Source organism: Vipera berus (genome assembly GCF_964194415.1).
Source record: "Vipera berus genome assembly, chromosome: 1".
Taxonomy (NCBI): domain Eukaryota; kingdom Metazoa; phylum Chordata; class Lepidosauria; order Squamata; family Viperidae; genus Vipera; species Vipera berus.
Window position 1 is genome coordinate 272,267,177 of NC_138202.1, and position 12,343 is coordinate 272,279,519.

The window sequence follows — 12,343 nt, forward strand, 5'->3', positions numbered from 1 at the left end:
GGTTCATTTATATGATTCATTAACTGATTAACATACCAGTCTTTAGTGAGTAGGGAATGTATAATAGAGAATGAGACAATAATTCTTAATCCATATTTGGATTCCATTATGTAAATAATGTTATGAACACCTATGCCTGTTGAATTTATGAACAAATGTGTTTTTAATCCAGGGACTGACAAACTCCAGAATAAAATGTTGAGGCCCATAAATAAAGCAAATTTTAAACCACCAGAATTTTGTGAGAGACTGTAGAACTTTTTAAATGGCTGGGACAGTGTGTCATTGTATGATGTCCCAGGGAGAGAGTCTGAAAAGGTGACCAAACACTGTGGTAGACAGTGAAAAGTTTAGGGGTAGTAAAGTATCAATGTTTCAAGTAGGCTGAAAGGAAATGAAAGCTCAAGCAGACTGCATAGTCCTTTTGAGACATTCACTAGGATAGATAAATTGGAAATGGAAAACAATGTTAAACTGAGGATTGGGGAGGGAGGAAAATAATGCTTAAGAATGAAGACTGATTATGAATCCTGTAGAATTATGATATGATTTTCTACTTCATTCCAGTTTTTCCAGCAAATTACATTCACAACTAAATCTTTTCTCTTGACACAAATTATAAAAGAAAAATAAAAAGTCATACAAAATTGTTTTACAAACTTTAAAGGTTACAGATTTAGGAGAAATCATTGCTTATATATTCCAAATGTAACTTCCAATTACAATCAATGAACTGAAATGGATTTGAATATTGGGACTACTTTTATCCACTCACAATGCAGGTTTCTCACCTCTGGTAACATCAGAGCATCTTGTCTGATGTCCTTACGAGTGTGTGACAAAATAAGAGCCAAGACTTCTACTGTTTTTCCAAGGCCCATCTCATCTGCTAATATTCCTCCAGGCCACCGAGGCCCAGCAACGGGTCGATCACGGATTACACTGAAAATAAAAAATTATGGATTTTTGTTACAAATGCAACTAACTTACTGAATTCAATATTTAGAATTCTAAATAAGTATCAGCTACACTCGTTTCAATGTTATGCTTTTGGATATATTAAAGCAGACATGTCAAACTCATGATGTCATGTGACATCATGCAACGTATTGGGACGGTTTTGCCATTGCTGGCAATGGGGTGGGCGCGGCTTCCGCATGATGCGTCCAGCCCATGGACCTGCAGTTTGACACCCCTGTATTAAAGCAGTCCATCCTTACCAGCCAGTAAAAGGATTATAGTAGAGCTTTAGTCCATCTAGAGTAATAAATTCTCTCCATAAGTAGTGGATGGCATTATCTGATGAAAGAAAAGAACAAGACAATGAGATTCATTGAACTTTACATCTCCTCAAAATTGGAAGTTGAAATTGAAGTTCTGAAGAAAGTCATTCCTCATTATATGGAACCATTTTAACTAAATTGTACTTGATATAAAAATACAGGTAGTCCTCACTTACTGGCCAAAGCTGGCACTGGCAACTCTGTGGCTAAGCAAAATGTTGTAAAGTGAAACCATACTGACATATCACATCAGTTCCAGCTGTGATCATTAAGTGAATCACCAGTGAATGTTAAACACAATGTCACATGACTGCAACTTGCAACTTTGTGCTAATTTCAATCCCTTCCCACAATATAAAAGCATTCCATAAAATCTCTTCTTAAAACATCTGTGTTTCTGAAATATTAGTGGCTATTCTTAACTAGAGCCTCCATGGATTAATAATATGGGGTCATTTTTTTAGAAAGAAATGCTAGATTAGAATGCCACTATTGATGCAATGCTTAAGGACTGCTTATCTAATATACAATACAGTTTATGTTAACCTTTCTATTGATCTACTATGCAAACTGGACATAGTATTTGCTAATATTTCTATAGTTTCTAAAGATGTCATTAAGCAACATTAACCAAAAGAAGGAGCTGGTGATTTCCTCATAGTACATCATCATGTATTCTACTATTAACATGTTGTATATGTACGCATTCCTGCTGCTATTGTGACATAATTACCATTGGTAGTTATATATCTAAAGTTCTCACGCTGCAGCATCCAATTTACAGCCTCACTTTGATATGGCCTGAGTACAGGAATCAATGCAGAATGTTGTACGTTTTCCTTTAAAAAATGTATCTCTTTTTGGTGTACATGCCTCACATAGTCATACAGCTCTTCAATATTTTGCCGTTCTATATCTCTATCAGATTCCTCGTCTTCTTCCAGAATGTCTAAAAAAATGTACAGAGCTATTGACTATCAGTAACACAAATATTTTTAAAGTACATAAGAAATAAAAAGTTGAAAAAAGTATGAGTATTAAAAACATAATAATTTAGTGCAACAATGTTTCCAAGCTTTCAAAGAGGGATAAGAAAACACCTCAAAATACAAATATATGAATAAATGTCTGATGAAACAATGTTATGAATATATAATAATATTTAAGTTACTGAACCCATTTGAATATTGAATTTTCAATATTTCTCTATAAATATGACCCAAAACATTGTTTTCCATGCAAATCCTAAAACTAGATAAAGAGAACTCACTTAAAGAACTGAGTTAAAAACATTATATTTGTTCATTTTTTAATATAATTGTTTATTCATTTATTGAAGAAAATGAACCACACCTCCATTTTTAATTGTTTTATTTATGCAGAAATATTGCAAATTAATAAAAATGGAAGGATATAAGATGTGAATTAAGGTGGCCTCGAGTGAGGTGATGAATATGTGTTGACTGAGATAGGCAGTTTCAAAATTTGATAAATAAATTGAAGGAATACAGGGAACTGAAACAGCAGGTTTCATTAAAAATGAAAGGGCTAAAATGTATGTCAGAAAGTATAAATTGGTGTCATCTATGTAACTATGGCTCCTTATGAAACTAGGAACCCACAGATTGTGATATATTCCAGTAAACACTGAGATGAATTTGAGGGGAAATTGTGCAAATGAATCCAATCCATTCAGTTAAGTGACATAGCTGGGAGACAGGAAGGAAATAAGAAAGGCTCTGAGGTAAGTTATCTGCCAACAAAGAGAGATTTTTAATAAGAATTTTAAGCATAGGGTTATATATACACATGGTAAAGGAATGAATAGAAATCTAAATCCATAACTGATTCACCTGCAATAAAATGTGAGATCATTAATACTGTAAAGGATACAAAAATGCTGAGATAATTTGAAATAATACTATTTGGTAGCATTAAAAGTGAATCTTGGAAAAAATAGGTGTGGAAGACAAAAAGTAAAATCAATAAGAATGAAAATAGAACAAGTGCAGAAAGAGAAAGTACAAATCTTGTAAGCAAAAGTATGAGAAGAAATATTAATCTCCTAGTAGATTGGATAGTGGAAGATATGAAAACAGAATGGGAAGATTTATGTATTATCAGGAACAACAATTATCAGAGTGCTACACATTAAGTGCAGTGAGTTATATTAAGAAGAATTAAAAGAATAAAAAAGCAGCCTTGGTGAAATGCAATGTGAAAAAAATGGGGATGAGAAAAAATGCACATAAAAAATTATTGTTGCAAAAACTGAGAATGAGAGAAACCTACTGTATATGGTGTCCAGACATTTACAAAGAACAAGAAAAAAGCAGTTAAGCTTAAAACAAGCAGAGAAAACAGAGACCAGTTTTAATATAAATTTTTAAAAACTTTTTTGCAGTTAAAGACTATTAAACAGAGTGAATAAAATTAAAAAAGTAAAAGTTATACAAAACCCAGGATTTAACTAATGTGAAAAAATGCTAGAAGAAGTGTTTTAAAAGATTTCTATAACAATAGCATTAAGTCAGAAAGTGGAATGGAAACAAATGTCATGTTAGTATCCAAGGCCGGAGGGGGGGGGAATGTTGTAAATAAATGTGTGAGAATGTTGCAAAATAGTGAGGACAAAGGCACTGCTAGCGTACCTGAAAAAATGTTAAAATACAGGTGTAATTTCTTTCTGGAGTTTTCAGAATAGATATGGGACTTGTTTAACATGAAAACTGGACCCACACCGGATGAAGGGATGCATTTATTGTGAAAAGAAGCAAAACTAAATGCAAAAAGCAAAAGGAAAGTATGTGTCTGGGAATATATTTGGCAGCATCCTGACCGATACGTTAATGAGAGAGATGACAAAACTGGGAAAGTGGTAGTATGGCTTTTTGCTGGGCAGAGGGGGCAGACTAGATTCTTGCTCTTCTGCTGTCCACTGAAAAATTTATTGAACTTGTATTGATTTTTTTAAAAAGTGTACAATAAAGTGAATAGGCTTGAATTAGAGAATCTTTGTTGAATATAGAGTTGAAGGTTGGTTGTTGAATGGGATTTATTTAAATTTGGAAGGCTGTCTGACTCCCAAATGATTCTGGGCAACTCACATTTTTAAAAAGAGGGGGAAAAAGAATAACTAGATAGGAATCATACAAGATTCCATATAACCATATAACCATACACACACACACACACACACACACACACACACACACACATAATCATTTAACTCTTTGTCAGCAAAAAGAAAATTTGAATATAAGATCATACACATTTCCACAATAAAACATCCAAACTAATGATAACATTCCAAATTGTCTATAAGAATATTCTCACTACTCCAAATACATCTAGTTTGTTCTCTTTAATTTCTCATGTTCCACAAGGGGTAGTACTAGACTAGCTAAGAGAAATGGAGTATCTTCCTCACTCATTTCCTTTTTCTTAGGATTTTATAACAGTAATAATGTTGTAAATCTTACCCTAACTCAAACTTATCAGCATACTGATTTTGAGGGCAGAAAGACAAGCATTTTCCTAGCAACCAACTAATGCTAAATTTATGTTGAAGAAATGAGCAAAGGCTGCCATTCTTAAAAGAACTTGCAGTAAATGGCCAAAACCTAACATAATATAGAGAAAACTGGCAAACAAACAACGGCACAGATTCTGCCAGAATTCACAATTAAGTGATAATTTCATTCATAAACAGATATATTTTAAAGCATCTGGTCTGAAAAATATGATTACCTGGAATTACAAAGTGATAAAATTTTTCCATCAGTTTCTGAAGTAGTTGATTAGCCTTTCTTATTCTTCCCCCACCATCGCTAAGGAATTCTAACTTACTTATGCCCAGTTCAAGAAGATATATTCCAACCTGTGAATTAAACGTTCACGGAAAAAAGTTTAGACAACTTTAGAATATACAAAGAATAAAAATAACAACAAATGAAACCATAATGAGAACATTAAGGCTGCCTTTCCTAACCTAGTTTTCCTCAAATATACTGAACCAATTCTTAAAACAATTCACCAAGACTGGTTGTAATATGAGAACTAACATATTTCATAATGAAAGGGATACCAGGTTAGACAATGGGTCATTAAGAATAGTGAAAGTAATTTAACAGGCTAAGTTATAATGATGAGAGGTCCTTGGTGCTGTCTGAGCTTGCTTGTTTTCTTCCAAACATTTCATTACCCAAGCTAAGTAACATCATCAGTACTAGTAAGAGTGCAGTTTGCTGTCAGCTTTATATTCTGTTGGCCTGCCTGTCAGCGCTGGTGGGGGTGGTCTTAGAGATTCTTTGGTTGGGCTGTTTGCTGTTGGCTTCTTTTGCAGTTTCTTGACCCAACCAAAGAATCTCTAAGACTACCCCTACGAACGCTGACAGGCAAGGCACCAAAATATAAAGCTGACAGCAAATTGCACTCCTTACTAGCACTCATGATGTTACCTAGTTTGGGTAATGAAACGTCTGCAAGAAAACAAGCAAGCTCAAACAGCACCAAGGACCCCTCATGTCAACCCTGAGCTGCACATATTCTCCTTTATTAGTAATAATGATATATTTTAATATTTTCCTAAAAATTGAAATCGTAACTATTATTTGTGATTCGTAAGTATATTCCAATTATTAGCTGCAAGGGAAAAGAAAGCTGGGCACATCCTATTAATGAGGCAAATGATCTTGAGAATCCTGGATGAAAATAACTAAAGGCCAAACTATATTTAGTGAAGGAGAGTCATAATTAAATCACCCAACAGTTATTGGTATGTATTCATAAAACACTGAACCATAATCTAATAATCTAATCAATGATTTGCATTTCCTTTTCCATGATATGATAACCTCTATAGGTGGTATTTAAACCAGCAGAGCAGGAAAATAAATACGTTGTTTCAGTTTCAATTAAATGCAGTGGTGGGACTGAGGGAGTTAAACTGAAATTACAGAAAACATTAGAAGAACCAGTAATTAACTTATGGATAAAATGTGATTTATTCAGTTTATAATGTTTTTTAAAAAAATACCCCATAATAAAATTTGCTAAATTAAAAAAATGTTAACGATTTGATAAAAGAATTGTTTATAACAATATGGCTATATCAAAAGCATTTCCTTTCTAATTAATTAGTAGCTTATATTTGTGATTTACCTTTGGTTATTTAATGCTATACACACAAACACACATCATTTAATTTATTTAATAAATTCAAAAAGCCTGTCCTGGACCCGGCTGTTTTAAATAACTATCATCCAGTCTCCAACCTTCGCTTTTTGGCGAAGGTTGTTGAGAGTGTGGTGGCGCATCAGCTTCCTCTGTTCCTGGAGGAAACTGATTATCTGGACCCGTACCAATCGGGTTTCAGGCCAGGATACAGCACGGAGACGGCATTGGTCGCGCTGGTGAATGATCTCTGGCGGGCTCGGGACAGGGGTTGTTCCTCTGTCCTGGTCCTATTAGACCTCTCAGCGGCTTTTGATACCATCGACCATGGTATCCTACTGTGGCGTCTCAGGGGGTTGGGAGTGGGAGGCACCGTTTTACGGTGGTTCTCCTCCTATCTCTTGGGCCGCTCGCAGTCGGTGTTGACAGGAGGGCAGAGATCTACCCCGAGGCCTCTTGTTTGTGGAGTTCCTCAGGGGTCGGTTCTCTCGCCCCTCCTCTTCAACATCTATATGAAGCCGCTGGGTGAGATCATTTGTGGTTTCGGGGTGGGGTATCATCAGTACGCTGATGATACCCAACTTTTTCTTTCCACCCCAAACCAACCCAGCGATGCCCTCGCCGTGATGTCCCGTTGCCTGGAGGCGATCCAGGTCTGGATGGGGAGAAACAGGCTTCGTCTCAATCCTGCCAAGACTGAGTGGCTGTGCATATCGGCATCTCAGGTTAACCAGACCATTCCACCTTTAACGATGGGGGATGAGGTGTTACCCCCCCGTTGATAGGGCTCGCAACTTGGGCGTCCTCCTTGACTCCCAGCTCAACTTTGAAGATCATATAGGAACCGTGACCAGGGGGGCTTTTGCCCAGGTTCGTCTGGTGCACCAGTTGCGACCCTATCTGGACCGAGATGCCCTACGCAGTCACTCATGCTCTCGTGACCTCCCATTTAGACTACTGCAACGCTCTCTACATGGGGCTGCCCTTGAGGACCACTCGGAGGCTTCAGCTGGTGCAGAATGCGGCCGCGCGAGTTGTGATGGGGGTTTCCCGATACTCCCATGTAACACCTCTACTCCGCGAGCTGCATTGGCTCCTGGTTGCCCTCCGGGTGAGATTCAAGGTGCTGGTGATGACCTATAAAGCCCTAAATGGCGAGGGTCTGGGATATCTGAGGGAACACCTGCTGCCGGCATCAAGCTCCCTTCGTCCAGTGCGCTCCCACAGGGAGGGTCTTCTCAGGGTGCCGGCGGTAAAAGATTGCCGGCGGATAACACCCAGGGGGAGGGCCTTCTCAGTGGGTGCGCCTGCCCTTTGGAACCAGCTGCCAGTGGAGCTTAGGACTGCCCCCGACCTCCGTTCATTCCGCCGGGACCTGAAGACCTGGCTCTTCGAGCTCTGTAGCCCAGGCTGAGAATTTTAATTTTAATTTTAACTGGGGTTTTTATTTGTTCAGGGATTGATATAATTTTTTAATTGTTTTTAACTCTTGTATTTTTCGTTTTAATCACCCTGTAAACCGCCCTGAGTCTTTCGGGAAAGGGCGGTATATAAATATAATAAAATAAATAATAAATAAATAAATAAATAAATAATAAAGATTCCACTAAAATCCAATTTACAGATAAAGAATTCCTTAAGTTTAAATAAATAGGCAAGTTAGGAGTCTGGATAATAAGTTACAGAACTATCTCTATATTCCTCTACAGGAAGGAAATTTTATGACTGAACAGCAGCTTTAAACTTTCTCAGGGGAGAGTTTTACTTGCACATCCCAACTGAAAATTTAAAACATATGAAAACTATACTCCCTAAGATACAGTATGCTGGGGCAAAGCTTTTCATTATTTTAGCTGGCATAATTAACATTTTATTCAGAAATGCTAGTTAATAGGTCCTGCAAAAGAATAAAATCTAGTAAAATCTACTTTGCATATAGAATAAATTGAATTAAAGAAAATACTCCTATCTTTGATGCTAACATATTTTCCATTTGCAGATAAAAGACATTAGTTACAATATTCTATTCAGGGACCTTTGTACATATTCTTCATTTCAAATATATTCACCAGTAGATATGTTCTATTAATTATATAAATTGACTACCTTTACAGAACAAGTATCTCCAGATCTTTGATACAGTACAATTATTTTTTTCTTCTGCAGCCACATTAAATTTTCCATAATTTCATTATTTAAAGACGATTCAACTAAAACATCTAGTTCGTAAGTACTCTGCAATGATTCTTCCCCTTTGTCCACCTTTATAATATCATTTACATGGACAAGAAGATGCAGATGATCACTAAATTCTGCGGTCATCAAGGTCAACACTCTTTTCTGGATATTGTCACTTAAATGTTGTTCAGAAAGAAGCTGAAGTGTAAATTCTCCAAGCAAAGTTTTCCAGGGAGGATCAGGCTGATAAGGAAGTATCAAAATATTTAGCTGTATAGCTATAGATGACAATAGATGACAAGAATCTTCTGCTTCATCTACAAGTGTTAAGATGTTTGGGGATTTGGGGTTCTTTTCTTTGCGAGTCAAGTCTTCATCCCTGCTATCATCATTTATCACAATATGTACAGCAGAAGATGAACTTGTACCAGCAACAGGATGGTCTTCAGCCATGACATCTACGTCTAACATATCATTTTTCTGGTCATCATGCATATTCCAACAGAGTTGCTTCTTTTGCTCTTCATTCATCCTCATGGGAGGAGCACGCTTTCGACGGCGACTCATTTTGATATTTCACTACTGCTAAACGCTGTAACATAGATAAATACCAGTCAACTTACATCTTGAATGGACCATTAAATTTTGATTTAATAAGAATCTGGAACATTGGCCAAAGATTTATTTTAGATATACCTTCTAGCAATAAACCTTGCCCCCCCCAATCAGTCTTTTCACTTTATAGGGTTCAGCATCAGAACTTCCCATCTATGAAAAAGCTAATCTTTTAAGGGAATTCAGAGAAATTACTACTCAAAGCAGGAAGTCTTACTTTGTTACCTTACTTTCACAAGTATATCAGGAGGAATATATCTTATGGTCTCTAGGACTGTGCTTCACAAAACATGGAAATGCATTCTCAAAGGCAATACATTAAAAATCTTTGGATTACATGTGCATATTGGCATTTTATCTTTTCCAGCCACAATTTTAACTCCATAACCAATCCTAGCAATACTACCTTCAATTGTGTCTCTGTGCGTCAGTATTTGAAGTAATACTAAAATGTAGCCAAGAATTTGAAATAATACCAAAATCTAATCAACTCTGCTTTTGCCTCTTTACTGGATCAGAAAAACACTAAATTTTGTCACACTCTTAGACATAATTACGATTTGATGCTTTCTGAGACTAAATGTTTAGGGGCCATGTTTAAGGGATCATAGAATGGTGGTTTCCTAGCATTCCAATTATTTTTTGTATTTTCTTATTCATTTATGTGGTATCTTTTATAAAATTAAAAACTTAATTGTTTCCTAAAGGTGAGCCTCCAATCCTTGCTAACTTTTAAAACTTTTTGTCATATTTTCACTCCAATTTTCAATCTGTCTTTGCAACTTGTGATCTTATTTATTTATAAGCTCAATTGGCTATCCACTCGTTAGACCGGGGGTCTTCAAATTTGGCCCTTTTATGAATTGTGGACTTCAACTCCCAGAATTCCTCAGCCAGGCAAGTCATAAAAGGGTCAAGTTTGAAGACCCCTGTAAGACAACCAAAGTCACTTGCTTCACTTTTTTTTAAGGCATGCTGTTGAGAAACACAATATGGCCTCAAACAACTGGGGTACTATGTCTGCTTTGCATCAGCCGTCTTGAAAGTCCTTCATTCTGTTTTGTCTTTTCTGTGTAGCAGACTACTAAGTAAAACTCCAAAAAGAGTAGGCTGAAGAAGCAACTTTTGTAATGTTGCAAAACTCCAACCACTGCACCTCTGGCCTTTATTTTCATTGCTTTCGAGTTCAATTTAACATGAATCTGCCTCCTGCAATCCTTGGCTCCATATCTAGATACCTTTACTTTAAGTTTGCTGCTTTGCCACACTCCCTTGTACAATTGTAATAACAAAAGTACAGGTAGTCATCGACTTACAACAGTTCCTTTAGTGCAGATATGTCAAACTTGCATCGCGCAATGTATCGGGACGGTTTTGCCATTGCCGGCAATGGGGTGCGTGCGGCTTCCGGATGATGCATCTGGCCCGCAGGCCGGCAGTTTGACACCCCTGCTTTAGTGACTATTCAAAGTGACAACAGCACTGAAAAAAGAAACCTTTGACTGTTTCACACTTATGACCATTTCACCATCTCCATGGTCACATGATCAAACTTCAGAGGCTTGGCAACTGACTCATATTTATGACAGTTGCAGTGTCCAGCTCTGCTACCAACTTAACAACTGCAGTAATTCACTTAACAACTGTGGCAAGAAATGGGGCAAAGCTCACTTAACAAATGTCTCACTCAGCAACAGAAACGTTGGGCTCAATTGTGGTTGTAAGTCGAGGACTACCCCGTGGGTGCCGGCTCATCATGAGCTCACAACTAAAGCGCCATTACAATCAATCACAACATAAGATCGAGCCGACTAAAAAAGTTCTTAAAATAATAAGCTCCGTTTTAAATTATGATGACCATCGGGTAAGCCAGGGGTAGGCAACCTCGGCTCTTTTATGACTCATGGACTTCAACTCCCAGAATTCCTGAGCCAGCCATGCTGGCTCAGGAATTCTGGGAGTTGAAGTCCATGAGTCATAAAAGAGCCGAGGTTGCCTACCCCTGGGGTAAGCAGACAAGAGGCTTCTTTCAAATCCACTTCGCAGGGGCTCCAGGAAATAAAATAAAGAGGCGGCCGTCTTTTCACTGCACGAATGCAAGGACGCCGGTGCCGCGCCTGCACAGAAGACCACAAGAAATCGTTTTGCCTATTTCCGCAGACACCGAGGCAGGCTGGCAGGGAAGAGTCGCCTGCAGCCTACAACAGAGGACGGCTGGGGGGGGGGGTTGGAATCCAAAACTTCGGGCCTGCTCCTAGGCACCGGCGAGCGGGTGGAAGCACCGGAGAGAGGCGAAGCGAAGCCGCCAAGAGATGCTCCGTGGTCCAACGTACCTGACGGTTCAAGCAGCAAGCTGAAAATGCGCGCTTCTGTTCCTGGATGTCCGTTCGGGAAACCGCGCCTGAGCCAGCGATAGCCGATCAACCGTCTTCCGAACAGGAGGGGGAGGGGGGAGAGGAGGAGGAGGAGGAGGAGGAGGAGGAGGCGTACCAACGAACGCCCCCGTCCCCCCCTCCCCCCCGCGTGAAAACCCCGGCCAGCAGATAGAGGCCAACCGATACGCAGGAAAGGCCCAGGCAGGCCCCGCCCTCGCCGGCTGGCGCGCGGGCGCTGGAGTAGTGACGACGACGCGTCCCGGCGGCCGGCCGTGGGAGAGGGGGTGGGGGAAGGGGGTGGGAGAGAATGTCGCTTTGTTTCGGGAAGGTCGGGGCGAAGCGCCGCAGCGGCTCCTCTCGGCGGAAGTTTTATAGCGGGGATCTTCAAACTTGGCCCTTTGATGACTTGTGGACTTCAACTCCCAGAATTCCTCAGCCAGCATGCTGGCTGAGGAATTCTGGGAGTTGAAGTCCACAAGTCATAAAAGGGCCAAGTTTGAAGACCCCTGTTTTATAGCTTACCCCGGTTCGCTCGGGCGCTCGCCAGCTAAAAGATGGAGGCGTCTCCGGGATGAGGCCGCTCGTTCCGCGCAATTGCGCCCTGGGTGTACCTTACAGGGTGAAATGTACCAAAAATGCTGTTGTAGGTTTGGCCGATCTGGGGGGGGGGGGAACCGAAGCGTGGCCGGACTTGTTTTAATAGTTGAATGGGAGGCT

General features: G+C 39.2%; 1 protein-coding gene across 2 annotated transcripts in view; it reads right to left on the reverse strand.

Moving 5' to 3' along the window:
- SHPRH (SNF2 histone linker PHD RING helicase) overlaps window positions 1–11,831 on the reverse strand; it is a 61,992-nt gene extending 50,161 nt beyond the window's left edge. Inside the window, exons 1-6 of one of the 2 annotated variants that reach the window (XM_081313053.1) lie at window positions 11,585–11,831; window positions 9,065–9,228; window positions 5,034–5,163; window positions 2,017–2,232; window positions 1,221–1,299; window positions 792–942 (exon numbers count right to left, since the gene is read on the reverse strand). In XM_081313053.1, the coding sequence (XP_081169179.1) occupies window positions 792–942; window positions 1,221–1,299; window positions 2,017–2,232; window positions 5,034–5,163; window positions 9,065–9,094 (606 nt within the window). In that variant the 5' untranslated portion in view covers window positions 9,095–9,228; window positions 11,585–11,831. Of the gene's footprint in view, window positions 1–791; window positions 943–1,220; window positions 1,300–2,016; window positions 2,233–5,033; window positions 5,164–8,564; window positions 9,229–11,584 lie in introns of both variants that reach the window. The other variant, XM_081313052.1, reaches the window with a different exon arrangement.
- Between the last annotated feature and the right edge of the window lie 512 nt (window positions 11,832–12,343).